The sequence below is a fragment of the Scleropages formosus genome, chromosome 3 (genome assembly GCF_900964775.1).
Source record: "Scleropages formosus chromosome 3, fSclFor1.1, whole genome shotgun sequence".
Classification (NCBI taxonomy): domain Eukaryota; kingdom Metazoa; phylum Chordata; class Actinopteri; order Osteoglossiformes; family Osteoglossidae; genus Scleropages; species Scleropages formosus.
In genome coordinates, this window is record NC_041808.1 from 18,985,560 (window position 1) to 19,013,441 (window position 27,882).

General features: G+C 42.1%; 2 protein-coding genes across 3 annotated transcripts; one reads left to right on the top strand and one right to left on the bottom strand.

Moving 5' to 3' along the window:
- Nucleotides 1–1,621: 1,621 nt before the first annotated feature.
- On the bottom strand, nt 1,622–13,577 carry u2surp (U2 snRNP-associated SURP domain containing). Of its 2 annotated transcripts, XM_018753693.2 has the most exons (25): nt 13,484–13,577; nt 12,194–12,292; nt 11,641–11,752; nt 11,346–11,467; nt 11,185–11,249; nt 11,013–11,101; nt 10,641–10,723; nt 10,233–10,398; nt 8,548–8,759; nt 7,880–7,923; nt 6,282–6,386; nt 6,019–6,085; nt 5,756–5,919; nt 5,298–5,460; nt 5,067–5,146; nt 4,681–4,768; nt 4,393–4,530; nt 4,137–4,299; nt 3,952–4,035; nt 3,792–3,855; nt 3,090–3,249; nt 2,853–2,963; nt 2,598–2,722; nt 2,348–2,518; nt 1,622–2,078 (listed from the first exon to the last, which is right to left on the bottom strand). In XM_018753693.2, exons 1-25 carry the CDS (start codon nt 13,523–13,525, stop codon nt 1,940–1,942), a joined length of 2,856 nt encoding a protein of 951 aa, XP_018609209.1. In that variant the 5' UTR covers nt 13,526–13,577; the 3' UTR covers nt 1,622–1,939. The 2 variants fall into 2 exon arrangements, with proteins under 2 accessions (XP_018609209.1, XP_029106284.1); XM_029250451.1 differs by lacking the exons at nt 7,880–7,923; nt 11,013–11,101; nt 11,185–11,249; ... (2 more) ...; nt 12,194–12,292; nt 13,484–13,577.
- A 641-nt stretch (nt 13,578–14,218) lies between these two features.
- On the top strand, nt 14,219–23,788 carry LOC108935067 (procollagen C-endopeptidase enhancer 2-like). Its single transcript, XM_018753341.2, has 9 exons — nt 14,219–14,495; nt 14,908–15,016; nt 15,926–16,181; nt 18,828–18,952; nt 19,220–19,356; nt 19,602–19,765; nt 20,773–20,856; nt 21,185–21,352; nt 23,216–23,788. The coding sequence occupies exons 1-9, from the start codon at nt 14,419–14,421 to the stop codon at nt 23,344–23,346; spliced, it is 1,251 nt and encodes a 416-aa protein (XP_018608857.1). The 5' UTR covers nt 14,219–14,418; the 3' UTR covers nt 23,347–23,788.
- Nucleotides 23,789–27,882: the final 4,094 nt, after the last annotated feature.

Below are 27,882 nucleotides of genomic sequence, written 5' to 3' on the forward strand. Positions count from 1 at the left end.
ATGAACCTGTTTTTACTGATATGTTGTCCATTATTCAGTATTTAGTTCTGGCTATTAAAGCATAACTATATTCAAATTCTCTTAGTGTAAGGACCTGTTAAGGCTTGAAACAGTAAAAAAGTTTTCTAGAAAAAGAGGTAACAATTGAGTGGGGATGTGAGTACTGTACATACAGGAGGGTTGTTGGTGAAATGAGATTTTTTTTTCAAAAAAGCAAAATTTAAGTGCAGAGAAATATGTAATCCTTAAAGTTAAGGTATCTGCAGAAAATAATGTTCTTGAAATATTTAAATCCTAGCATTCTACATGAACTCAGCATCTTCACAGAAAATCAGGATTTTCATGCAACTAACTGGATTGCAGACGTCACTGACAATTTTGCCCTACATCTCCAGAACTTTTCAGTGCAACTGTAAACTCAAACTGTTTGACATGGTTAAACAAGCAATTTTGTCTTTCTGCAGGCACATTTCCAAATAAAATGATTACTTTTATACTGCACTCTGGTCAGTCATTTGTGCTGAAAGCTTGTGAGTGTTCATTACAAAGAAAAATAATTGGTGTTAACTGGGTAATGTACAATGTGAATTTAAGTGCTTGTGTACATTGAAACACTGACCTTTCCTCTGTGGGTTAATTTTACAATGTTTTTTTTTGCCAGGAGAGAATGAAGGATGGAAATAGTGAGCTATAAGCAATTGGCAGAGCACAGCCAAGGGCAGCAGGCTTCCTGAGAGACTCTGGACACATTCCATCACTGTCCACACACAGTGAAATTGCTGCAGGGAATGAGATTAAGGCTACAGCTATTTGAACCTCTGCTCCAATACTATGAAAACTAATAAACATGCTGGGAAAAAAAGAAAAAAAAATTACATTTCATATACCTCTATGGGTGTGAGACTTCTACTCCAGGCAAGTGCTGTACAACAGTGCCAGTGGGAGAAACTAAGAACCAAAAGAAAAGCAATCCAACATATTTGGGATAATATGAGAACAAATATTCCCTTAATGTTCCCTGCTGCTACCTCATAGCACCTGGGCTGTTCAGGTGCAGATTCAAATCCAGCTCACTATGTGGAGTTTGCATGTTCTCCCATGTCTGTGTGGGTTTCCTCCCACAGTCCAAATACATACTGTTTAGGTGAATTGGTGATGCTAAATTGCACTTAGTGTGTGAATGTGTTACTACCCTGCAATGGACTGGTGTTATGCTCAGGGGGTAACCACCCCCCAGCCTTGTACCCAGTGATTTTGGCATAGGGTCCAGCCCCCTGCAACCCTGCCCAGGACAAGCACTGAGTGAATGTTTTGTTATCCTTCAGTATGTGAAAATAAAGTCACTGCTGACAAGTTTATGGGTGTACTAGTGTAGTCTACAGGTCTGAACTAAATTCACACTAATTATGCAAACCAAATTTTGACAATCATGAACCACTAGAATACCTTTTTTGGCAATACTGAGCAATTTCTCAGCTCACGGTTGGACACAGGTACAAATTCAAAAGTTGGTAAAAAAAAACAAGAAGATTGCCATGTCAGCTTCTTCAAACTCCATGTTTTGAGGGGGGGGAGGGGGGGCGGGAAAAAAAACCTCATAAAACAAAATTCTTTACTTCAATTAATTTTAATGTGTACTACAAAAAAAGAAAATAATCCTAATGTCATCAAAGCTAGATACAGAGCTCGTCTGCAACAAGATTGATTTTCCTATGGGACAACGGGTAAGCTCATTACTTTACAATATAAAACAGTGTTGGCTCTATTCACTGACACAGCATGGCAACACATGCATAGCGTTTTTAGAAAACAAAGGCGAGTAAGACAAAAAACCTTTTAAACTTTCAGGCACGTAAAAAAAAAAAAAAAAACCAACTCCAGTCATGTTTACAGTACAGAAAGGGAACTGAAGGGTGAGGGCATGAGGGGATACGACTTGTCAGTGTTTGCTCTTCTTCGATTTTTTGTGTGACCGGTGTGGAGACCTGGACCGTGACCTGGACTTTTTCCCTGACTTCTTAGGAGTCCTTGATCGAGACCTTCGTGAACGTTTGGGTGTTCTGGGTGATGAAGGTGACCTAAAGAATGGCAAAACAGAGGCAAGGAGACAGACATCAGTAGAGAACACCACTTGCAACACATGGGTCCACGCCAAATAAATTACGTACCAAACACCTCGTCTGGGATTTGAACTGACAACTGCCACATTAAGCATCTGTGTCTCACAAGGACCATACTGCCATGCTAACAGTTAATTCCCTTTATGGAACCAGGTATTACACACCAGTATTTTCAGTAATTAGGGGTGTTAAGAGTAAAACAGCAATACAGCAAAGAGTTAAGCTACCTCTTTGAGGATTTTCTGTTGGTCTCCTTTGGGGAATCCCTGTGTGAGGAGCGGGACCGAGAGTCACCCTTTCGTGAAGACCTGTCGGAGCGCTCCGAGCGGGGGGAGGGGGAGCGTGCCCGCCGACCACTGCTACGTGTGGGGCTGGGAGAGGCGCTGTGTCTGCGTTTCCTGAAAGGAGGGGGGGGGGATTTAAAATAAACACAGCTCTTGAACACCTAAAAAAACATCACTGTACATTTTAGCTTACTTCTCCTTCTTGGATGTGGGTGAATCTTCCTTTTCTTTTTTGTCTTTCGAACGAACATCTGTTTTTTCCTTTTCTTTTTTGTCCTTTTCTTTTTCCTTTTCTCTCTCCCTTTCAATTTCTTTTTCCTGGAAAAAAGTTTATCATCACTTGTGATAGATGACTTTTATGAACAAACCTACCACGTTTCTCTCATCTTCCTGATAATATTTGCAGAAAATGACTACCCGCATCAAGGTCTTTAAAATTTCTTCATACCCTTTGCAGCAATTTGTCTCGGTAGTGTTCCACCTGCTCCTGAATGCTCTGTCCAGATTTCTTGGGTCTCTTTCCTGATTCCAACTCATCTTGAAACTTCATCACTTTAAGCTAAGTGAGACCAAAAGGGACAGCAGAATAGGTTAGTCATCAAAACATTTTAAAAAAAAAAAAAAAAAGACAGCTGGAGCACACCACTGCAACTAACTCTCCATACTCTGAAGACACAATGTTCACCTCAATCTCCCGCAATTTAGCACGCTTCTCTTCGCTCATCTCTGAGTACTTCGCAGATCTGGGGTCAGAGTCATCATCCCTGACAGGGTTGGAGTAGGACCGCTGCTCTGCTGAGTGAGAGCTCCTGCTGTCCTCATCATCCTCATTTTGCTCAGTCTCTCTGGAGGTAGAAGAATTCCATATTAACACAATTCAAAGGCAGTGAACACTATATTGAAATTAGATTTATTCATTTAGCTGATGCTTTTCTCCAGTGCAACTTAAAATGTTAAACTACAATTATTTACTTTTATACAGCTTGGTAATTTTACTGGAGCAATTTAGGGTAAGTACCTTGCTCAAGGGTACCACAGATTCAAACCTACAACCTTTGGGTTCAAAAGCAGCAGCTCCAACCACTACACCACCAGCTTGTCCCTCTTCTAGCAGCTTGCAAACAAACAGCAACAAACTTATCCTAAAGTACGTATTGCTTCTTAACCATTAAAAGTCAATCTGAATAACAACACACAGGGAGTGGAAACACTGCCCGAGGCACAGGGGAATTTCTAACTAGCATCCTTATACTATTAGACTATAAATGAAGAGAATATGAAATATTCTGAAATGAAATAAACAGATTACTTAGTATTGTGGCCAAAGAGTGTGGGGGGGAAAAAAAGGGAGTTTAACCCCCGTTTTTACAAATTCATCTTCACTTACACCTGCTGGCCTTGACTGGCTTCTTCTGGCTGGTCAAATATTTCCCATTTGGAGGTGGTGACAGCTGACAGAAGACAAAAGCATATCACCATGAAAAGCATGTGACAGGTTTGACTAATAACACTAACAGGACAATGTAAAGATGATTCAGGAGCCTCACCTTGTGCTTCCAAGGTGGATCCATCCACTGCCTCCCATTTGGATGGAGCCACTTTAAAAGCTGGTTTTAGGCCAGAGGCATCCACTGGTGCACAGAAAGTACTCCATCAACTTGACAATGTAACAACAGTAAACTGTGAGCCTTAAAGGGGCCTTTTGCATTACGATGTTCAGAGAGTCACTTACAGGGAACTCCATCCAGGTCATCCTCAGGGGGCTTTATGGGAACTCCATCTAGGTCGTCCAGTGGAGCTCCATCAATGGGTGCGCCATCTACGTCCTCCAGTGGCGCCCCATCCAACTCCTCCTCGATAATGGGGGCTCCATCAATATCATCTGTAGGCTCAGGCTATAGGTGAAGAACAGAGATGAGTCGCCTTCTCTTCTAGCAGATCTCAGTCCCTGCCCCACCAGTGAGGTTGTCAATGATATAGAAATTTACCTCAACAACTGGAGCAGAGCTTTCCTGATCTGGCCCCAGGTTTACCAAACCCAGGAAAAGGTTCTGCAGCTTGATCAGGAAGGGGTCCGGATACACGGCCCAGTCCTCCCATGCACGAAAGCAAGACATCACTCTTTGCTAGAAAGGAAGGTAGACCATGAGAATGACTTCTGAGCACAACATATAATACACCTTCCACTGTGTCAAACCTCATAGACTTCCATGGCAAACAGTTTCAGTGTAAAACCCAAGTGATAACATTTTCCATACTTATTTTACTGACAATACCTTAAAGTTTTCAGACTGCAGATGGCCTTGTATTGTTTTGTAGGTAGCATGGAGGTCTGCAAAAATCTGGCAGAGTTTTGTCTCAAAGCTGTAATATAAGAACAAATAAATTACGTTTACATTTGTTCACATAGATGACCCTTTTCTGCAAAAACACTGATGTAAAACTACCACAATTTTTTACCCATTTATAGAGCTGGATGTTCTTTTTTTAGGGCAAGTGGCTTGATGAGGGGTACTTAAGGAGGACATGGAATCTGAACCTGTAACCTCTCAGTCCAAAGACAACTGCTATAATCACTACGCTACCTGCTGCCCTTGTATTCTAACAAAATCCAGACAAGTGTGAACACGAACACTGACCCGAAAAAAATGCCAGTACTTACAATTTTCTATAATAAGAAGCATTGGAGACTTTAGCTGATGAGTTGTACAACACGTCGGAGACCAAATATAGTCGTGCAATCTTGGAAGAAAATGACAAGCCATTTAGTACATAATGAAAACAAGAGGCAGTAAGAAGTAGGTGGTCCTTGGGACTCTAAAGACTCCAGACTCAGAGAGAGTCCTCCACAGAGAATCAAAAACAGTTTTCTGCAAAGTCTGCTATGCCTTACCTTTTTTGGCAGTGGAGTCTTGAGTATGGATAGAGACTCTGCAATGCACTCTACGATCTCCTCTGCAGCATCGGCATGACTCAGGCAGAAGAACATAGCATCCGCAATGTCACTTTTCCTGGGTGTCAGGCCCCTCAGGAGCTCTTCTAGTTTGTCCCTTTCACTGCAGAGAGGATGTGCTCAACGGCATGTTTCGAGGCGATAACGTACTACCTTCCAGGAACTGCTACAAAGCTTTACCCTGCATAAATTGGCACCTGAGTATCGACTGACACTCCATAATGAAAAAACCTATTGTTCTTGAGCACACAAGGTCACTGACAGTGCAGAACCCAAATAAGTTGGGTGGCTGCATAGTTATATAATGCCACAAATGGCAAGGAAGCTGTAAGAAACATCAGTTAAAACAATTCTGCTGGACGTCACAGTAGCTCCATCAGAGCCAGGCAGTCACTTACTCCTCTTTCAAACACCCCTTCTTGGAGGCCTCCTCCTCTTCCTCACTGTCCTCATTCTCATCCAGTGTCCCATGCAGGTAAGGGTTCAGGGGTGGGGGACGCCACAAAGACCCATTCTTGAACATGGGGAAATCCTCTGTCCTCCACTTGGTAGGAGAATCTCCCTAGAGTGAGTGGAGAGCAATAAGGAACATTCATAGGTACAAGTCTAAAACAGCCTGAATTAAACCACTAAAAGGAAGACCACCAAGTCAGAGCCTAACCTGTAGTATGGAAAAGAGCTTCCATCTGTAGTACACATGAGCGGGACTTTGGTTCTCAAACAAAAACCTGTTCAGAAAGAGTTGGACAAAGGATTAAAAACCGGAATCGGCCATGCCAAATAACAGGTCTAAGTGAGGTAATAAGGACACAAAGGTTGAGACTACAGCAAAACACCACACAAAATGTTCACCTAACCATACAGTAATACGTATGATAACAGAAAAAAATCTGTATGTGAGTAAGGTGGGAAAAGATCTTCCACCTGAACATCGGGTTGTTGATCTCACGGTTCATGATCATGGCCTCAAACATGGGACCTTCACGCACCACAAACTCGATCATTCGGTGGATGAGAGAAAGCAAATTCCTATAAGAAAGACACAGTTAAAGCAAGACGGTTTCAGAATCATCACTAGCCTTCCAACCTGCCTTCCTGCTACTATCTACACCACTAACTAATAGTATGGAGACTGCTGGACTCAACACCCTTGGGATGTGAGACTGAGGAAAAAAGTAGTAACTGCAGTAACAGTTGTTACACATCCCATGTTTGAAATGATTGTGCTTTGAAGTTACAACTGACAAGTGAATTTCCAACATGTTAACTACACAGCCTAAAAAGACTGTACAGGCTGCAGAAAATGTATTCTGTACTATCAAATTCAAAATGTCTTTCAATATGCAGGTGAGATAACTGCAAACACAACCTGCATTATAGAACCTTTACAAGTACAAAAATAACTTGACCAGTTTCTTATGAAGCATTAAAATTGTATCTGCTATGATAAGCATAAGTGATGTTTATTCCCCCCCACCATCATCTAACTTTAGAGTTAAAGATTATTCTAAAAGCACATAAGCAAGTAAAAGCAGTAATAGTGACTGAAAATTTCTCTAAACAAAAAAAAAAACCCAACACAATTATGTGCCCTGCTCCAAACATGAACTGTGATATGTAATAATGTAAAGATGTGGCACAATTACATAAACTGTTACATAAAACCGAGTAACAGAGGTCTATACTTAAAATCAGCAAAATATGTAATCTAACTACAATGATTACACGCAGCTACACTTGTACAGGAGTGTATAGTGGGGCAAGGTGGGGGCATGTAACCCTAAAGAGGCTAACAAGACAACAAAGGATGCCTGTCATAAACACAAACCACATTTATTGGAGCCGATCGTACCAATGTCAGGTAAAATTCTGTATACTTTCCCAATCCATCCCATGAAGCTTTTCAGGTCCCCCGCTGCTGCAGACAGTTCAACTTGTGCTGCTCACCAAGGCCAATGTCAAAGGTCATAGACTATAAGGATTGGGGTTGATTTTACCCAGGCTCGTTGACAGAGGCCAGGGGGTGTGCAGCTGGAGTGAGCAGTAGCTGAATCAAGATGCTTATTTTGTGCACTGCAGACAGTATTCAGTGATAATGTGAAATTTACAGACAGGCCTTTATCTGAGGTAATGGTATAAAGCGGAAGTACTTTATGAAACTGAATAAAAACTATCGTCTTTTCTACCATGTATAACTCAAAATAACATAACACGTTAAATAATTCTATGTCTATACAATTACAGTAAAATGATATTTCCCGCACTTCAGCGAATTATAAATTATGTTTTTAATGGAAGTAGGAAGGAAACTTAAGGCATGCATGTTGTAATTTTCTTCATGTGTGAAAAGGTTATCTGCAACAGTCTTCCATTTCCTTCTGGGAAAAAATTGTGCAGGACGTGCTGATCTCAACTATTGCTCACCCAAACTGGCCCCCAGTGGCATGCATTGCCCAATTGTAACTTATTGGTATGGGATGTTTTTCTACATGTTATATGAATTTAAAAAAGAAAACATGTACCTTTCTGTTGGGATTACCACTTTGACTATGGCTTGCGACAGAGTCTGTATATGAAGTCACATCAGATAATAAACATAGAATATGTGAGTATTGTTAACAAGCAACAGGAAAAAATGCATCAAAAATGCATCAATTATTGCAAACAACAATTTTACTGTTGTCAGTTTTTGCTTTGACTAAACTGATAAAGTTCAAAATTCAAAACATGTAGCACAATTCTATAACTGAAGTAGCTTTTTTATAAGATATGATCATTAAAATAAGTTAATTGGTACTGTAATACTGTAAAGTATACTACTTCAGTCCCACTGATGTACAACAAATGTCTGCTTAATCAGTGCCAACAGCATTTCAGATAATTGACAGTGTTTTAGCTGACTTACCATATTCTCCAATTAAAAATGACAATTTTCCATTAACAGCACTTTAACTGCTTAAATACTTTTAGTAACGAATGTACTATTTTATGCTGTGTACAGCTTGCATGTAGTGTTTTGACTGAAAGTAGCCAAAGTGCAGAACCCAAGAGGAAAGAACATACTAATAGGATTCTGAGAACAGCTAAATCTTAAAACAGGATATTCTGATTGAGAAATACTGTAAAAGTATTTAAAGCACATAAGCAGACTAAGTCTATTTTTAAAGTCCCTGCATACATGTTAAATTACCTTTTCAAACTCCTCCTTGTTGGTAGGGGGCGGTAGCAGCGTGGCATTGGGGTTCTTTAGCCTCTCCCGGGGCTGTGCGTTGAAGGGCAGTCCTGAAGGGGGTGGCGGTAGCGCGTGCTCCACCATGGAGGGTGGGATGTAGATAGGGTGTGGAGGGATAGGCACGCCCTTGCCCCAGCCCAGCTTCATCTCAAAATTCATGATCATCTTGCCTAGAAACAGTAGAAATGCTGTGAGAACCAGGGTTTGACATTAACACCTGCCCACCCGCCAAATACGGGTAGAAAAGGCGATGACAGGTAACTCCCTCACTCCTACTAGCCACTTTGGCGGTGGGGGGGGGGGGATCAAACCAAGTCAATGTCATCCTAAACAATACCACAACTCTCATGGGCACTTGCTGCACAGCGTGCACAGCTTACTATTGTGCGCTTCGGCACCAGACTCCAGCAAGAGGAGTAGGGAAAAGTTGAAAATGTGACGGCGTATTAAGGGCGTGAAAAGACCAAGTGAACAAACAGACAGGACAGCAAAAAACACAGAAGACAGTAGATCAAGATAAGACGAAGAAAACTAGGATTTTCAATGAAAAGTGGAGATTTGGTCGCGAGTGGCTGCAGTATGATTCTGATAAAAACATTATGTACTGCGTGCACTGTCGCACTCATGGTAACGACAAGGTACAGAAAATGTCTTCTGTTGTGGAAACTACTAATTCCAAACTGGAGACAAAAAGGATCACAAAAGTCTGATGGCCACATGCATAGGCAAATTCGCAAGAGGCGAAGACTTGTTTGTTGTCAGAAGACAGCATTGCTGTGAAAACACTTGTAATGATGAAATCATCAGTTTCAAAAGATGATGCTTTTCCGAAACATCCATGTACAGTATATACACGCGATCAGGAAGCATGGCAGACCCTTCCCTGATTAATACTTACTCGCCCGTCCACAACTAATCAAAACTAACATTACTGTACTTGACTGCTAGTAACTATATTAATTATACAAATTTTAAGATAATCAAGGTAACAGTTTACATATAATACTATCAACAGCTAGGCAATCTCAGAATGTGGGCAGATGAAAAGAGGTCTGAGCAGCCTAAATTAACATTAAGCCTAAACTAGCAAAAACAGCTTGGAGGACATTCGACACGTTTCTCTCTTGTTTCTTCCCAATGACCCCCACCACACACACATGCATGCACGCGCAAACACACACAAGAGACTGGAACGTGCATCCAGCTAAACTAATTTTTGTTCAAATAAATTATCAAAAACGCAGTTAGTCTCCAGTTACCTTTTATTTGTGTGTGTGTGCGCATTTTGGCTAGTGACTTTGGAAAATCACTAGCCACAGTGGCTGTTGAGCCAAAAAGTTTACGTCAACCCCTGGTCAGAACACAGACCGTAGCACATAGCATGGTAAAGAACCCACACTGCATGGCCACAACCCCATCTGCAGCAGCACATAAAGCTCACTTTTACAAAAAGTCATTGCAGATATAATATATATACATAATCCAGAAAGGAAACTTGGGACCATGGGCCAAGAGAATAATCAAACCAACTGATCTAACTATTTACTAACAGCAACAATGAATGAAGGGCTGCTTAAACTAATAATGCACCAGAGACGCAGCTTCAAAATAACCAATGGCTGGGCAATAGGGAGAGAGATCACCGTTCAGATGCTTCAATGCTCGCTCAGCATCTCTCCTTGTCATGAAAGCCACGAAGCCACAGTTCCTCTCCCGTGCTCTCTCCTCATTGGTTCTGGGCCACATGATCTTCACGCTAGCCAGGGGGCCATATCGACCAAACTCTTGGCACAGCATCTCCTCGTTCATCTGGGAGACAAAGCCAGGTTGAGAACATATTAAAACCCCTTTTCCAAACTCTTAAATAGAGATTTCACCAGTCTTAATTAAACACAAGCATGTGATCGCACAGCTTGTACAGCACATTCAGTCACAATATTACATATTTTAACAGCGCAATAAAATCACACTTTATCAGTATCATTAGACAAAAAAGGTATAGATGTATATAGAACAGCACTTGCTGAATGTCAAGCCTGTGTAATACTTACCTGTGGGTTAATGTTCCCAAGGTATAAATTAGTTGTAGAAGGATCTCCTACATCATGTGAGCCGGGGGCCGAATCATCCAAGACTGAAAAAGACAGAGCCGATAAGCATGCATTACCTTTTTTATCCCCAGTGCTTGAAGTCAGCTCATAACAAAATGGCAATACAGAAGTGCAACACACCTGAAGTCAAAATGACTATCCTAGTGACCATTTCTTCCTCAAAAAGACATATAAAGCTGTCTAAATGCAAGCTAGAGATCTACATGTAGCAAGGTTAAAGGAAGTGGTGAGTGTAGGAAAACAGAAGCTTAGATTAACGGACCTCCCCTGCTAACTGCTGATACTTGTGTAGGTTAAAAGGAATACACTTACAGGATCGCCTTCCTTCCACATGGGAAAGAGGTTCAAATCGGCTCACTCTGCCTTTCATCTTGTGTCGTTCATCTCGCTCCTCCTGTATCCTGTGGGAGGGGAAAAAAAAAATCCACTTAAACCAAGAAGTCCTCGAAAACAAGAGAATAACAATGACTGTTTAAAGACTTACTGCTTCAGTTCTTCTTTAAAGAGTTCCAGGTTGCTTTTTTTCTTCTCCTTCTCCCCCCTCTTTACCTTGGAAGAAATTAAAATGACCGCATTAGTCTATGCTACTCATTTTACCTACTGCAAAAATTCAAATTCAGAAAATCAACCAAATATATTACATACATTCTTTTTATCAACTGATAAATATTGTGGAGGAGTTTCCATTGGCAGAGTAGGTTTCATCTCCGCAAATCGTGACTTTGGTTTGTAGAGCTTTCCTCTCTTCTCATCAGCTTCAGCCTCTTCTGCAGAGAGAGGTTTAAGAGGAAAGAGACTGCCACACTGAAGACAACCACTCTGACATAGAGCTAAGGTTTGATAGGAAATAAAGTTTTAAATGTCTTTTTTCTTCTGAGGATGTGAAACAATTCATGCACCAGTATTTTAATAAATAAGGTTTACAATCCATGTCATTTACCTTTTGTTGCATTAGCAATTCCACCTCTGACAAAAGTCTTGACTTTGCCTTCTCCTCCTTCAAAAGCAGCCAGGAACTCTTCATATATCTCAGCTGCTGCTCGCTCATCCTCCTATGTAGTTCATGCAAAGAAGAAGAGAAAAAAAAAATCTTAAATATTGTGCCTGCAAACAATCCACTGACTCACTTGTTTCATAGTTGACAAGCTCTACCTCTCACTTATCTGACTTGTAACTGTGAGCCTCCAGAGAAAATATTAGAAGAACGTTAGTCACAAATGAAAACTGCAAAGCACTGCTGTATATCAGAACGGCATTCTAGAAATTTCAACTAAATGCATTTATGCTAAAATCCCATGTGGCATCACATTTTCAGAGTTCCCGTAGGAGCTACAACATGTGGCTGGGGATAGGAAGGTTTTGGCTCACTTTCTCCACGTGCTGCCACAACAACACTTGCCAGGAAAAGTGGAAGGAAACTGAGTTTGAGAGTTCAGTTTTGCTACAATCTGCCCAGCACCTTGCAAAACAAACATCTGCCTCTGACAACTTACCTTTTTTTTAATTTCATCTTGCTCTTTCTTGCTGAGTGTTCTTTTAGCAACAGCCATTTTACCAATACTGAAGGCCTTCAGCTTGCTCTCCAGCAGCGCCTGCATAACAAGCAACAAAATGCATTTCCAAAATTAATAACAGCTTGGAAGCATGCTGTTATTAGCATTTTAAACATCACTTTCATCTATGTTTAGGCAAAGGAACAGCATCCAAGTCTTTGGCAGACATTCTTGCCTCCCACTTTCATGTACAAAAAAGTTAAAACAACATCACTACAGGATTATACAGATACAACAGCAGCAGAGTATACTGCCTGTTGTTCCAGCTTTTGTCAAAGAATACATTTTACAGAGTCTGCAGCAGGTTGTACAGTTGGACCAGCTGTCACTAATATTGGAATGCTCCCACTTCAAATCCTATTTCTACTTAGAAGTTGCTTGACCAAAGTACCTGAACTGATGCATATGAATTACAGTTGTGTCGTGTCATTGTTGTTGCGTTTCACTTATTCTGCCAGAAAATACTAAGAGTATCATGTAAGAGGGATTAGTAGAAGGAACCACCCCCCCCCCCCCCCACTGGTCTATAACAGGGATCGGAAGCAGTGCACTTCTCCCCACAGAATTCCCGTGAGAAATATCACAAAACAATGAACTGGCCACATTTTTTTCGGAACTCCCGTGATTATATAACACTCACACCACAAACTTACGACGCCTAGCTTAACTATGAAACGCGGTAGGTAGGGAAAAGGACTCGAGCTGAGTGCATTTTTGCGTAAAAAATGCTACGGAGTTTTACCCCCGCACTTGACTAAGTTTTAAAGACGCCTGTTGGAAGTGATCGGACTCATCACTGACTGACTGGATGTGGATTAGGCATTAGATTAGCATGAGGATGATGTCGAGCTCGTAACACAACGTGAACGTCAACGTGCCGGCAAACTAGAAACTAAATACGTCGTCACTCGCAACCAGGAAAGATCCCTTTCGATAATATACATCATGATGTCTAAAATTTCATAAATAAACGCCGCAATATTGACAACATGATCAAAAGAGTTATGCTTATGCTACATGCTAAATGTTAGCTCCTCAGGAGAAGCACACTACTGCGTTGGGGCCTTCGGCGGGCCGCAGCCGACACAAGGTTCTCCTGCATGGACTCGTTAACTTAACCACAGAAAGTCGACACGACAGAAAATATTACGCTTTTTTGCATTAATTGTGTCGGGTAATTAATGTGTTACTGTTTGAGTATTTTAATATTCACTGCGTAAATTAATTTACCTTCGCGCTGGCTTTCTGCGTCCCTGGCGTTTTGTCCGCCATTTTGCCCGAAATTTTGCCTAGTCGATCATCGAGTTGTCGATCGTAGATATGGAGGATAGTCATGTAATCAATTACCGATACCAATGGAGTAAGACGCTGACCGTTTGTTCAAGATCCAGTGGGTCGTCGTATGCTTTTATGTTTGGTTATCCATGAGATATAATCATGGGTTTTATAACTAATTTAAATTAAAAAAGCAGAGGCTGAAGTTTCCCATCGTCGTGTAATCGTAATTTCATCAGTACACCGAATGATGGCGCCATAAGTATTCAGACGTTGTATAAAAAGAACATGACTGAAGAATAAGCCACTTTCATATCGCCAGCATATTATTATTAGTTTTTTTTTTTTAAATTTTTTTTTCTTAAAATGCAATAAATTGCGATTTAGTCTGTTTGGTCAAATTTACTTCAGTTATTTACCACGAAGCATTACACCGCACGACCCGTGCCGGCTGTGTGTATGATAAAAAGTAAGTGTATAAAAGATGAAAAATGAGTCTGTACACATTACTGTCTACACGTGTACTGTTTTCGGGACGATCAGAACGGTAAAATTGCCTAAGTTACGGTGCCCTGCATGGAGAATCGCAGAGAACTGAAAAAAAAAAAAAAAAAAAAAAAAAAAATCACGTTGGTGTCGGGTGATTAATAAGTGTGAGATTCAAATTGCGGGTGTACTGCTGACGTTTCAGCGGATCGTGGGCGTCTGTGGAGGTTCGGTCCCGCACATCTGGGGAAAGCCGAGACGGGCACACGCGGCCGTGGTAGCTCCCGCCTCCACCGGCCCCCGAACAAACGCCACATTGAGTCGGTGCCGCTACTGGCAGCAGAAGGTCTGCTACTGCTCGGCCCACACAGGCACACGACACGCCGCGCAGGGATCCGCTGACCATGAGCGCTGTCCTCGGCTGGGTCGCCGCTCTCCTCCTCTCCTCCTCCTCGTGCGTCCATTCGCAGTCTCCGCGCAGGTATTTCCTATAATATCAATCAATCTCGCACTTATCAAATCACAGCGATTTACTGACTGAAGCAGAGACTGGGGCTGCCGCGGAATGAACTTTTAAAAAGTAAAGAAGGTAAAGAACTTCTGCTCCAGAAGCAGCCGTGTGCGAAGAAGTGCCAGGAGGAGAGAAAAAGGGGGCTGCGCTGCGAAACGGAGTCGCTTCTTAAAGCTCATGATTTAAAGAGCCAGTTCTCTTTCTGTTGTGAAACGCGCTTGTCTTTACTCCGCATCTGCGCGTCGCTTTGGGGAAAATGGTCAGCTGAATGCACGCGTCAGTGTTCTTAATTACATCACATCACTTGGGGACCTTTGCGATGGAGTGTTACTGACTGTAGCCCCTCCTTTCGGTCACTGTAACTTTGATCTTTCCGCCACAGACCCGTTTTCACGTGCGGCGGAAACATGACGGGGGACTCCGGGCTGATCGGGAGCCCGGGATACCCGGGGGTTTACACGCCCAGCACCAAGTGTGTGTGGAGGATTACGGTGAGAACGTGCTCACTCATTGTGTGTGTGTGTGTGTGTGTGTGTTTACGCATTGCTTTTACACTGTGTTTCCCTTCCAGTCGGTGCTTTACTTATATTTTTATTCATTGCTGACGCTTTTACAGCATTAAGTGACTTATAGTTATTTATTTATACACCTGTTTAACTTTGGTGGAGCAATTTAGGCTGCGCACCTTGCTCAAAAGGTACTACAGATGATGGACTGTCAGTGGGAGTCGAACCTGTGACCACTGGGTCTAAAGCCAACAGCGCTGCCACTGTACTGTGAGCTGTCATAAACAGCGATGGAAATGTTTATGCAACGGGGATGACATTTTTGAGAAGCGAATAATCCGCTCATATAAAGTAAATGTGTGAATTTTTGGAAAACCGATCAATGTTACACTGTTTACCCTACTTGGTGGTTAGAGACGGCAGTATCTGTGTTTTTCATTAACTGTTTTTACCTAATCCTGTCATAAGTGTACTTGGTTGTGTCCTTCATTACCAGTAATGCTCTCAGTTGTGTCATAGGTGTAATTGGCTCTGCTCTTTATTACAATTAAATACCTTTAACTAAGGGGGTGCGGTGGCGCAGTGGGTTGGACCACAGTCCTGCTCTCTGGTGGGTCTGGGGTTCGAGTCCTGCTTGGGGGTGCCTTGCGATGGACTGGCGTCCCGTCCTGAGTGTGTCCCCTCCCCCTCCAGCCTTACGCCCTGTGTTACCGGGTAGGCTCCGGTTCCCCGTGACCCTGTATGGGACAAGCGGTTCTGAAGGTGTGTGTGTGTGTGTGTGTGTGTGTGTGTGTGTGTGTGTGTGTACACCTTTAACTAGTAGTGTCACAAGTGAACTTGGCACACATCCTCCTTTTCATGAAATGTCTCTTTAGTCACCTGTACTTTTTACAGGTTCCTGAGGGGAGAGTGGTGGCCCTCACTTTCCGTTCCATTGACCTGGAGAGTGACAGTCTCTGTAGGTATGACTATGTGGACGTATACAATGGACACTCCAATGGCCAGCGGCTCGGCCGCTTCTGCGGCACCTTCCGGCCCGGTGCTCTCGTCTCCACCACCAACAGCATGTCGGTGCACATGGTGACGGATGCCAACACCGCTGGCAGTGGCTTTCTAGCCACGTATTCTGCCGCCCATCCCAACGAACGAGGTGCGGATGCATCACAGCATAGCCTATTGGAACATGGACTTTCCTTACCCTCTGTATTATCGTCTGAGGCCTCACATAACAACCGATAGGGGGACGAAAGGAGAGCGGTGCCTGAACTGCATAAGGGTCATACTGCAGTTTGCATTTTAATAAGATGCACATTTCCTAAGCTCTTGGAAAGTGTTCTTTCTTATGAGAACCTTGAGGGAATGGAAAACTTTGGTTTCAGTGGAACATTATTTAAGTCTCAAATCTCTCTCTAAGACTAATATATACACTGGCTCCACAGTTTACAAACACAATTGGGATTGGAAATTTGTAATTCAATTTGTTTTCAAATTTACATTTGCATTCACATCCATTCTTACAACTAAATCATAATCGGTAAAAGCTCAATGGGGGCACCCCGTAGTATATTCACATCTTAGTGTCTGTAACAGTTTTGGATATACTGTAATTATAATGAATGAATTTAAGGAACAAGCTAAAAATTTTGCGGAAGCAAGTTGAATTAAGGCAGTTCAAAATTCCTAATCTAGCTGGGTGAGTTTACTGACAGTTATTTTCTGGCTGCAAAAATACAGGTTGCTTTTACTCTGCAACATACAGAAATAATAAAAAAAAAAAATGTACAAATGAAGACGATACAGTATAAGGTATAATGTTTATTGTTATAAGTACAAGTACTGTGTACAGGGTACTATGAAATTCTTGTCTGAGTGCTTCTCCACAGACTATGGACAAAAACAATAGATAGTATTGCACAAAAACAAAACAATAAATAATGCCAATAACATTAGATAGCCAGAATACTTAAAATTTTTTAAAAAGTCAAAAACTTATCTTCAAAAACTGTAACTGAACTTTTTGTAATATGAGGAGCCAGTGTACTGTAAAAAAGAATTAGATGTTTATTGTTGATATTAATGAAAAAAATACAGTGAACATATACTATTAATTTAGAGGAATGTACATTACTGCTAACATTTGTTTAGCTCACAGTTTTGTCCATCTGTGCTTACAGTGTGGATAAAAGCCATCTTTTAAAAACAGTTCTGCCCATTTATACAGCAAAGTATTCTTAAAAGAGCAACACAGAGTAAGTACCCTGCTGAAGGGTACCGCAGTACGAGCGGGATTCAACCAGCAACCTCCAGACTGTGCTAAACACTGTGCTGCTTGCTGCCGCCTAAATTTTAACATAAGGAATAATACATTTTGGTGAAAAGCACAGCAGCCGTTCTTCTTACTGACCGAAAATATTTGCAATGTTAAAATAACAGAAGTGGGCGTGAAGGAGTACTCTACAGTTTACACTCAGACAATTACATTTGAGAAAACAAGTGTCCTATGTGTCAACGAACTGGCAAGAAAATGTATCCGCTGTGATTGACTCTATCCCAGGAATGCTAAATTAGAGGTACACAGAGTTATGAACGTAACAGAACGTGTGTCCTCCATGGTTTAGGCTTTCAAAGTTTGACCTTTGGCAAACTGCAGCTGTAGTTCATACGTTTGAATTCATTTTTGTTGCTGACTTTGCTAAGCCCTAAAGCTTATATGGACTCCCTGACATGACTTAACTAGCCCAAGGAACCCTTTAATCACCAGTGCTCTACAAATGGATGCACGCAGTACTTGACAGGACAGCAGGTAGCATCATGGTTGGGGATGTCTAATGTTTCTTAATTGAGTCTCCAGAAGGGTTCTGTTATTGTATGTTGTATAGTGTTGTATGAGAACGATATTAAACCTGGGGCGGCGCAGCAAGTAGCGCTGCTGTCTCACAGCAGCTGGGTGGTGCGAAAGGACGTGGGTTCAATCCCTGCTCAGTTTGTGTGGTTTGCATGTTCTCCCATGCCTGTGTGGGTTTCCTCCAGGTGCTCTGGTTTCCTCCCACAGTCCAAAGCCATGCTGTTCAGGCTCACCCATAGTGTGTGAGTGACACACACAGAGAGAGTGTGTTCCTCTGATGTATGGATGAGTGACATAGTGTATCCAGCAATGTAAGTCACCTTGGTGAATAAGGTATGTGGGCTGATCACACTACATAGAGTTTGTTGGAAGTCGCTTTGGAGAAAAGTGTCTGCTAAATAAATAAATATAAACCTGAGACATGTAAGTAATATTGTCATAAAAGCTGGCAAAATTGCAATAAGCTAATGTACATACATACAGTTTCTGAACCGCTTGTCCCATATGGGGTCGCGGGGAACCGGAGCCTACCCAGCAACACAGGGCGTAAGGCCGGAGGGGGAAGGGGACACACCCAGGACGGGACGCCAGTCTGTCGCAAGGCACCCCAAGCGGGACTCGAACCCCAGACCCACCGGAGAGCAGGACCCGGTCCAACCCACTGCACCACCGCACCCCCTAAGCTAATGTACATTGTGTCATATCCCTAAGGACAACATAAAAGGGAAATGACACTTGGCAACTGAAAAAGTAAGGTATTTTTGTAGATTTATTTATTTATGCATTTTTGTAGATTTTGTAGAAAATCATCCATGTACAGTAAGTCTATACGGAGGGATCTTCCTTTCATTTCAGTGGGGAAAGGAGGATCATTTAACTGACTCTGATGCACAGTTTGTGCTGAATGTTTCTTGACAAGAAAATATTGTGAATGCAGCCTGTGCCCTACAGGAGATCGCTACTGTGGGGGCCGACTGGTAAAGCCATCTGGCTCTTTAAAGACCCCGAACTGGCCGGAGAAGGACTATCCTGCTGGCGTCACCTGCTCGTGGCACATCATGGCCCCTCGCAATCAGGTGAAGGAGTCCCTTACGTACTGCTGACACCCAGCGCTCTCAGAAATACGGATGTCCCATGATTCCAAGCGAAAAGCAAAGCTCACTAAGAATAGTGTGATTCTGAGGTTGCCGTGCCGAAAAACGTCAGCTCTTGTTCACGTTTGCTGATGGCTATTAACAGTAGCGCGGGTGCTTTCGGATGAAGCTGCTGCTACAATTCTGCCATTTAATCACAGTAGAAGAATGAATATGTTCTCCACATTGAACATGTGCCAATCTGCTCAGGTCATTGAGCTGAGGTTTGAGAAATTCGACTTGGAGAGGGATAACTACTGCCGATACGACCACGTGCTCGTATACAATGGCGGAGAAGTCAACGATGACAAGAGAATCGGGAAGTACTGCGGTGACAGTCCTCCAGCGTAAGTCGGTTTTCCCGAGCGTTCTTCACTAGAAAGTGTTCACAGAACAATGAACGCTGCCAGTACACAACACTATAAAGGTTTCATATTAAAAATGTGCATTCCTAAATGTTCCTAAAATGTAAAGAAAAAATGTTACAAGATGACAAGTAGCTTTTTCTTGCATTACCGTTGAATGTTTATGGTAATTGTAGTGTGCAAGAGAATGTGCCGTTATGGCTGGTGGTGTTGTCTTGTGCTCTCAGGCCCATTACCTCCGAGGGGAATCAGCTGCTCATCCAGTTTCTCTCAGACCTGAGTCTGACTGCAGATGGTTTCATCGGGCACTACAAGTTCAGGCCAAAAGGACTGACCACCACAACTGCACCCTCAACCACTTCCACGCCCTTGACCACCACCACGACCGCAAGTAGGTGTGGAATACTTCGCTACTTCACCACGAGTCCACTGCTTTTCATATCCCGTTAGCCTCTAAATGTAAAATTTCTGGCACTCTGTGTTCTGCAATGCAAGTTCTCATTAAGCACTATAGGGATACAGCTGCCACCCGAAGCAAATTTCTTCGTGCTTTGCTGTTGAAATTCGTCTGAGCAGCATCCTTTCATTCTTTTTCTTTACGTTTTCTTTCCTTTTTCTGGAAAGTCATGCTTTGCATTCATACGTGTGCCTATCCACTAGCTTTCTCACTCTTTGCAAAGAATTTGCACGAGGCCCAGTGGTGCAGTGGGTCCGTGCTGTTGTTCTCATGGAACACCGGCTGCTGTCCGTCTTGTGCCATGACCTTCAGCCAGTCCCAGCAGGAGAGGTCTGCTCTTTCTGCTCTTTGGGGTCGATGCAGCCTGTACATTTGCCATAGATCTCTCTGAATCTGTGGGCTTGGAACAGAATAATACAAAAATCTTTTTTTTTCCTTATTTCTTCTGAAGGGCAGCTGGTAGTGTACTGGTTAGAGCTGTTGCCGTTCGACCCCAGGTTCAAGTCTCACCCCTATATGTAGTACACTCGTGCAAGTTACTTACCCTGAACTGCTCCAGTAAAACTGACCGGTTATATAAATGGATAAATAATTGTAAGTCACTTTGGAGAAAAGCATCAGCTAAATTAATTAATATAATGAAGTCATGTTGTCCTCCACTTTCAAGCTTAGTAAGTTTATTTTTATAATAGCTGAACAATTTAAAGGAAAACAGTACAAATCAGTGTAAAATTACCCAGACACTATTATAATTCAAGTATGTATGATGCTAGGAATTTGAAAACCACAGCTAATTTTTCCCCAGTGTTAGTTTAATATTGTTGTGTCAAAGAATTTCGGTGAGTTTGGCATCTCTGAGCATTTTACAATTCCTGCCAATGTCAATTTTGTATGTTCTATCATGACAGCAAATATGTAGAAATGTATTCTTTTCCTTTCAGTGTTGAAGTACTCTGTAGCGCTCTGCCAGCAGAAATGCAAGAGGAACGGGACCCTTGAGGACCATTACTGCTCCAGCAACTTCGGTAAGACTCATACTTTTCCATAAGGACAGACGTGATCTTTGCGATACAAATTCAAAGCAGTTTATCTTCACATCTCCCGGAATTTCCTGTTTGCGATGGGTATAAGGGTTGTTCTCATTTCTTTTCCGGTCCTCCTGGGATAAAAGACCTGTGAATTGTTAGGAGGGAAGATTCATGAAATCTGTCCGGTCTGCTCGTAAGCTATTGGCAGTGCCTAGTGCTCATACAGAACTGCGTGTTGGGTGGATCACACTCCCGGAGCAGCTCGAGAAGGTGTCTTATAATTGTCCCCAGTTCTTAAGAACCTTTGGTATGCCATGTCCCCCAGTGATCACTGGGACAGTCATCACCGTGGCGACACGAGAGGGTAGACTGCACGTCACCGTGTCCATCATCAGTGTGTACAAGGAAGGGAACCTTGCCATTCAGCAAGCTGGCAAGAACATGAGCACCAGGATTGCAATCCTGTGCAGGAAGTGCCCCTTCCTCCGACGCGGTGAGTGCGCCGAGAGCTCTACACAGGTCCTTTCAGCTACAGTAGCACAGTTCTGAATAGCAGTTAGTGTCCTTATGGTATCATCGCAGTTCTTACCACTTGTCATTTTGTGGTAGAAATGTATTGGCATTTAAAGTTCTTATGGAAGGAACAATTCACCTGCATAAAACCCCCCAAAAAATTTGCTTCTAAAAGGAACTCTTGTAAAACAAACTTTTAATTGCCATTCATTTAAATTGAGAAAATGTGTTCCTGAGCCATAAAATGTTTACCTACCTCTTCACCAAACGTGAAAAATTCCTGCCTTGTCTTTTAAATGCCAAATCGAGAAAAATGCAGCTGTTCTGGACACCTTAAAATCTAGGCGTAAGACCCACATCTTCAAAATGATACAAAACTTATATACAGGTGGTTCCCGATTCACGATGGGGTTATGTTCCACGAAACCCATCATAAGTCAAAAATGCATTTAATACACCTAATACACACCACTGTGTGACAGACTGGGAGGTGCGGATCGCTGCCGCTGCCCAGCATCACGAGAGAGTATTGCTCCGCATATCGCTTGCCCGGGAAAAAAATTAAAATTCACAATTCGAAGTACGGTTTCTTCCGAATGTCTGTCGCCAGCTCACCATCGTAAAGTCGAACCATCGTAAATCAGGGACCACCTGTACTTCTTGATTATACAAAACGCATTTGCTGCCTTTATTCTGTTCTCCTTCCTGCTCATCATTTATCTTAATTATTTTATCTTTATTTTGTTGTTTTTTCTTTTGTTCCTGGGTAGCATGGTGGTGCAGCAGGTGCCTCGCAGATTCCAGTCTGTAGAGTTTACTGTTGCTTTTATATGCACTATATAGAATATACTGTATAGTCCATTCAGTTTTCAACAGCAGCTTGTCAAATGGAGGGTCGGGGTGATAATTATTATGGACACTTAAAGGCAGTTCTCGGTGTATTTACAGTAGTCACTCAACACTTGTAACTCCTCTGAAGAGCTATTCATAAACTACCATTTTCAGTACATATGAAAAGTAAATCGAATCAGACAAGTTTGTTTGCAATGATAGTGCCTTTCAGCAAAATTCTATGCATTTATCGCTTTTAAAACCGAGGAGGTTTTGTCTTTTCAACTTTAAGCACTTTCTTTAAAACTCTTTTAGATGTAATTATTATAGATGATAAAGAGTTACAGGATTTCTGAGAGATGCTTGTGAGTCACCACATGGTAACAAGACATATGTAGTGCACAGGAGGTGCTGGAAGTCACCAAGACACACGCATACACACAGTCTGAAACCGCTTGTCCCATACGGGGTCGCGGGGAGCCGGAGCCTAACCTGGGAACACAAGGTATAAGGCTGGAGGGGTAGGGGACACACCCAGGACGGGACCCCAGTCCATCACAAGGCACCCTAAGTGGGACTCAAACCCCAGACCCACCGGAGGGCAGGACCCGGTCAAACCCACTGTGCCACCGCACCCCCTATGTCACCAAGACTCACATTTTGAATAGAATTTTCTGTTCTCATTAGGTGTTTCTCATAAATGTGTTATCTTACATGGATTTTAGATTACAAATTAAATTTGATTGTAATTCCAAATTCTTATGAAAGGAGCCTTTGTTATATGAGGGAAGCCTGTACAGAACAGATTCTTGTCAAGTGGATTTGACTGGGCAACTGTAACAGAGCTGTCACTCCAGACTATTTAAATTGGGTCTGAGTTCATGTGCTGTGATTAATATTCCTCCAGGTGTGCATTTTACTCCTCCCAGCCACGGTGAGTAAGTTAGGGTTCCGTGTGGTGTGGCTTCATTCTTTACAGTATATTTCATACAGTGTTTGGTGTCTTGACCAGGTCTGAATTACATCATCACGGGGCAGACGGACGAGGGAGGACGTGGGAGCGTCGGCCCCCACAACTATGTGGTAGCTTTTAAGTCCAAGAATCAAAGTGTTTTGAACACATTCAAAGACAAGCGCTGCTGAATGTGGTCATGCATTTTCTTCCTCCTGCTCTCCTGCCCCACCCTTTTTTCATTCCAACTGTCACATCAGTATGCGGTGGGCAAAAATTCAGTGCACTGTTCTGTTTTTTTTTTTTGTTGTTCTTTCGACCTAAGTTTTAGGAGCAGTCCTTGCTCAGAATGTGCGTTCATCAGAAATAAGACTATTTAAGAAGTCATAGTGGGTGTCCAGGGTTTGCAGAAAGGATATATTCACCACCGTTCACAAGCCTGAGTCATGTTTTCTATGGCCCTCAAGAAAGCTTTCTCAACTGCTGTGTACTCTTGCTCACCGGAATCCCTCAGTGTCCTCCTTTGTGTGTCCTGAGAAAACCATGGGAAATGCAATGATTGTTGTTAACTGAGTCACAATGGAAAAGTGATTCTAATAAGGGCAGAATCTCATTTGCTGCGTTCAATGTTAACTGCGCAAAAATGTGAAAATCATTGTGTACTGGTATAATGTGTAATTTAAAAACATTTTGTTCTTAAATATATTGACAAATTGCTTTTATCAAAATAACTATACAGTATATCTTATTTTACCTTTTTAAAACTCTTTGTGAAGATCTTGTTAAATCTTTTGTAATCATTAAAGGTATTTATGACTTTTGGCCTAAGAAATGGACTTCATTAGTTCCTTTTAGAGACTCTGCATTCACATTTCGTGTAAATACAAAGATGATAGAAAACCCATTTTTGTTCAGCCTCAGTTTACAGGTCTCATTTTAAGCCAAAACACTGACAGTGGCAACATGGGAGATACATATGCACTGGAAATTGCATTTTCAAACATCTGACCAACCCATACGATGCAGGAGGCAAAGTTATTTCTATTATTCTTTGTAAGATTATCTTGTACAAATAACAAATGTTCTGTGGCTCAAGTGTCCTTCTCTCTGGGCATGAAATGTTTTTCTGAATTAAATGAAAATGAATAGCATTTATTAATTTAAAAATGACAATAAAAAACTCTTTACATTCAGAATTACAGTCTCTCCGTATTCTGTCAAAAAGCTCTGGAATGTGCAGCCTACAACCAAATCTGCAAGAATTATCTCCTTGACACCTACTAGTCTGGATTCAGAGTTCACCAAGACTGCCCCCTTAGCAGTGTTGGAAGATCTCCAGTGGACTCAAGCAGCCCCCTGTCTTTGCTCCTTATTCTCATTGACCTGTCTGCAACACATGATGCTGTTAACCACTGGAATCTACCAGGCCTCACTCTTCTCCATCTACACTTTTTCTCTTGATTCAGTCATTGCCTGTCATGGTTTCTTCTATCACTGCTATCCCAGTGATACCCAACTCTTTTTCCCCAGGAACTAAATATGTTTCCTCACATTTAACTGCTTACCTCTCAGACAAGCTGTGTTTCAGCTACCAAAGTATTCCCATGTATTCTCCCTCTTGTCCCTCTCCATTGGCTGTAGCTGGCAGTATCTAGTGCAAGGCTCTGGGTGGGCCTATAAGACCATCAATGGATCTGCAATCAAATACCTGCAAGACCTGATTGCTTGCTCGCTACACCCCAACCAAGCTGCTACACTTCTCTACATCTGGCCATTTGGTTGCCCTACGCAAAAGAGGTGCAAAATCAAAAGCCTGAGGGTTCTCAGTTCTGGCTCCAATGTGATGGAATGATCTCCCACTCTTACTCAAAACTGCTAACACTCTCAGGACATCTTTTTTTAGACTCACTTCTCTGGATCTCCTGTCTAGGCTTTAAATTTACACACACACACACACTTTCTGAACTGGTTGTCCTATACGGAGTCATAGGGAACCGGAGCCTACCCGGCAACACAGGGCGTAAGGCCGGAGGGGGAGGGGACACACCCAGGGCGGCCGTCGCAGGGCACCCCAAGTGGGACTTGAACCCCCAACCCACCGGAGAGCAGGACCTGGCCCAACCCACTGCGCCACCACGCCCCTGCTTTAAATTTACATTATATCATTTGTTACGTGTTTCTTATCAAACGTACATGCTGCTATTCACGTAATGCTACTGTTAATGTTACTTGTTTTAAATTTTTGTACTTTCTCTCAACTCTATATGCAGCTACCAGTGAAGTGTATGTTGGTTGAAGCAATGACAGAGACAATCTTACTACTTTGAGAATCATGTGTCTGCATCTATGTCTCTGTCTGTTGTACAATGCACTTTAGTTTTTGTTGAGTTCTATATCACTTTGGATAAAAGCATTTGCTAAATGAATAAATGTAAATGTAATAATACTTGTTGCTTAGTTGATGCTTCTGTTGAAAACATGTATCATATGTTATCAGTTGAAATAGCTGGACTGTTTACTGATGTAATTTTGGCTTAGGAGCACACATCAAGGAAGGGTTTAACTGGCCCATCTTTGGACTTGCGTTTGAAAAATGTTTTTCCTGACCAACTTCTACCCCAGTTTCTGTGGTTACAAGACTGGAAGTCCATGCTTGTTTAGTGGGTGAGAGATCAGGACATATGATCTGCCTCACTGCTTTCAATTAAGGAACTGTCAAGTCAAGTTCTCGTCAGTTGAGCATTTGGACTGAGAATTCCCCCGGGTACACAGCCTCACATTTTAAAAGATAGTAATTTGCAGTCAAAGAAGATTATTCTTATTGTTTGATTAATCTTTAGCATCCTCAAATACTTGTTAATGCAGTCGGTTGCTTTTGGAGGTCTCATCTCACAACGAGGCCCTGAAGCAGGGAGGCATGTTACAGCTGTGTTCGTGACCTCTCTGACCTTGGTTGTTTAACCCTCGGCACGATCATGAAACTCTGCTTACCTAACTTCTGAATTACAAATAACAATGAATGTTTTGTTCTGGTGCCTCGGAGTAGCACATGGAAGAGATCAGCTTCAGCTGAAGTGGCTTTGAGAATTTCTCAAAGATCTGTAAAATGTGCCACATCAACATCTGCATGCAACACTACAGAGTCGATGTCGAACTTTGCGAACACTCCAGAACTATGCTGTCCCATCAGACAGTTTGGAATGTGATTTTGGTGCCTGATACATGTACTTGCTGGAGCAAACCGCTGAATTTCTTCTTATAAAGAATTAATCTGAGTCTGGAACATCATAATATGTTTACCAGAGTATTTTTCCCAGACATCCCACCCTGTATTAAATATAGCAACATCATATATTTCTTGTCCTGAAATGCATCATACTGTCTATAATTATCTGTAGAATGAGAGTGCACCATTATTTCCTGCTGATTTACTCTTGAGGTTATTATATAGAAAGACAAGAGCCTATTAAGGACCTCTGCAGTTGCTCTGGTCTCTTAGTTTTTGACAGTATGAATAGTATGGCATACAATACTTCAAATATTGTTTTTCAGTGGAGTTTATTCTTAATAATACTGCATTAATTTATGTAGCTGATACTTTCCTCCAAAGCAACTTAGAGTGTTAAGATACTTACAAAGATTTAAAATTACCCTTTAATACAGATAGGGAATTCTTACTGGAACAATTTGGAGTACATATATGTAGCTCAAGGATATTACAGTAGGAGGTGGGATTCAAACCTACAGCCTCTGGATCTAGAGGTGTTACCTGCTGCCCTACATTAATGCTGTATTTGGCTTCCTTGCTGTTACATTTCTACAGTTTTTTAAGGTCTGATAACTCAGTCCTTAAAACAATAGCTTGCCAACCAAATCTTCCATAGGAGTGGTGTTTGGGTGCTCACTTCACTGCTTTGACAAGAGCACCCATAGAGCCAGGAGGTAGGGTGATAGAGTCCCTCTGTGTCGACACCCAGCAGCAGGCCTGGTGTTTCCTTTCCATACCTTTTTCTTTCCAGATTGTTTCTTGCATGCCAATACTCATATGGGTTGAAAATGCCTGGGAGGACAGATGCATCACAAGGCTGGGAGTCTCATCGGATATAAGTGTGTGGGGGTGGATGGGTAGTGGATTTTTTTCCAGAGGTGTGGACAAAGCTGATCCTGCGGCGAGGATGGAATGACCCCTGCTGCCATGTGTTTTGCATCATTTTCCATTACTTGTTGTTAGCATAACTGAAAACGTCACTGGCTGCGAGTGTGTGCGCGTACACGTGTTCTTGCGTCTGGCAACAAAGATTTTTCCACGCAGGAGAGCCAGACAGTATGTCTGAGTTGCTGCCAGTCGCTTCATCTGACAGTGACTGCATGATGAATACACGTGGCGTGTGTAGCGAAAGCTGTAAACTGATACTTGAACTTTCCTGCTTTTAAACTTTTTAATCCCACAGGAATGATGAATATTGTACAACACAGTACCAGTGCGCAACAGATAGCTTACACAGTTTTTCCATATTTGTCTGCATGTGATTATATTGTCCCATGCAACAAAAATACTTATTATTCAAGAAGGCATTTACCTTTATTTATCAGATGCTTTTCTCCAATGTGATGCACAACTCAGGGTAAACAAAACTGCATTTCACAACAGGAGACAAGCTTTAGATAAACACATGATTATTAGCTCCACACAGGGCTACTGGTTCAGTCATAGAAATATGGCTCTT

What these genes read in the sequence shown, in the direction of transcription:
- u2surp (XM_018753693.2), bottom strand. Translation starts at nt 13,525, where the DNA reads ATGGCGGACAAAACGCCAGGGACGCAGAAAGCCAGCGCGAAG. An exon ending in AAGATGAAATTAAAAAAAAG is followed by an intron (nt 11,753 to 12,193) that starts GTAAGTTGTCAG and finishes TGAACTACATAG; the next exon opens with GAGGATGAGCGAGCAGCAGC. An exon ending in GCTCTGCTCCAGTTGTTGAG is followed by an intron (nt 4,300 to 4,392) that starts GTAAATTTCTAT and finishes CTTCACCTATAG; the next exon opens with CCTGAGCCTACAGATGATAT.
- LOC108935067 (XM_018753341.2), top strand. Translation starts at nt 14,419, where the DNA reads ATGAGCGCTGTCCTCGGCTGGGTCGCCGCTCTCCTCCTCTCCTCCTCC. An exon ending in AGTGTGTGTGGAGGATTACG is followed by an intron (nt 15,017 to 15,925) that starts GTGAGAACGTGC and finishes TACTTTTTACAG; the next exon opens with GTTCCTGAGGGGAGAGTGGT. An exon ending in GACCACCACCACGACCGCAA is followed by an intron (nt 19,766 to 20,772) that starts GTAGGTGTGGAA and finishes TTTTCCTTTCAG; the next exon opens with TGTTGAAGTACTCTGTAGCG.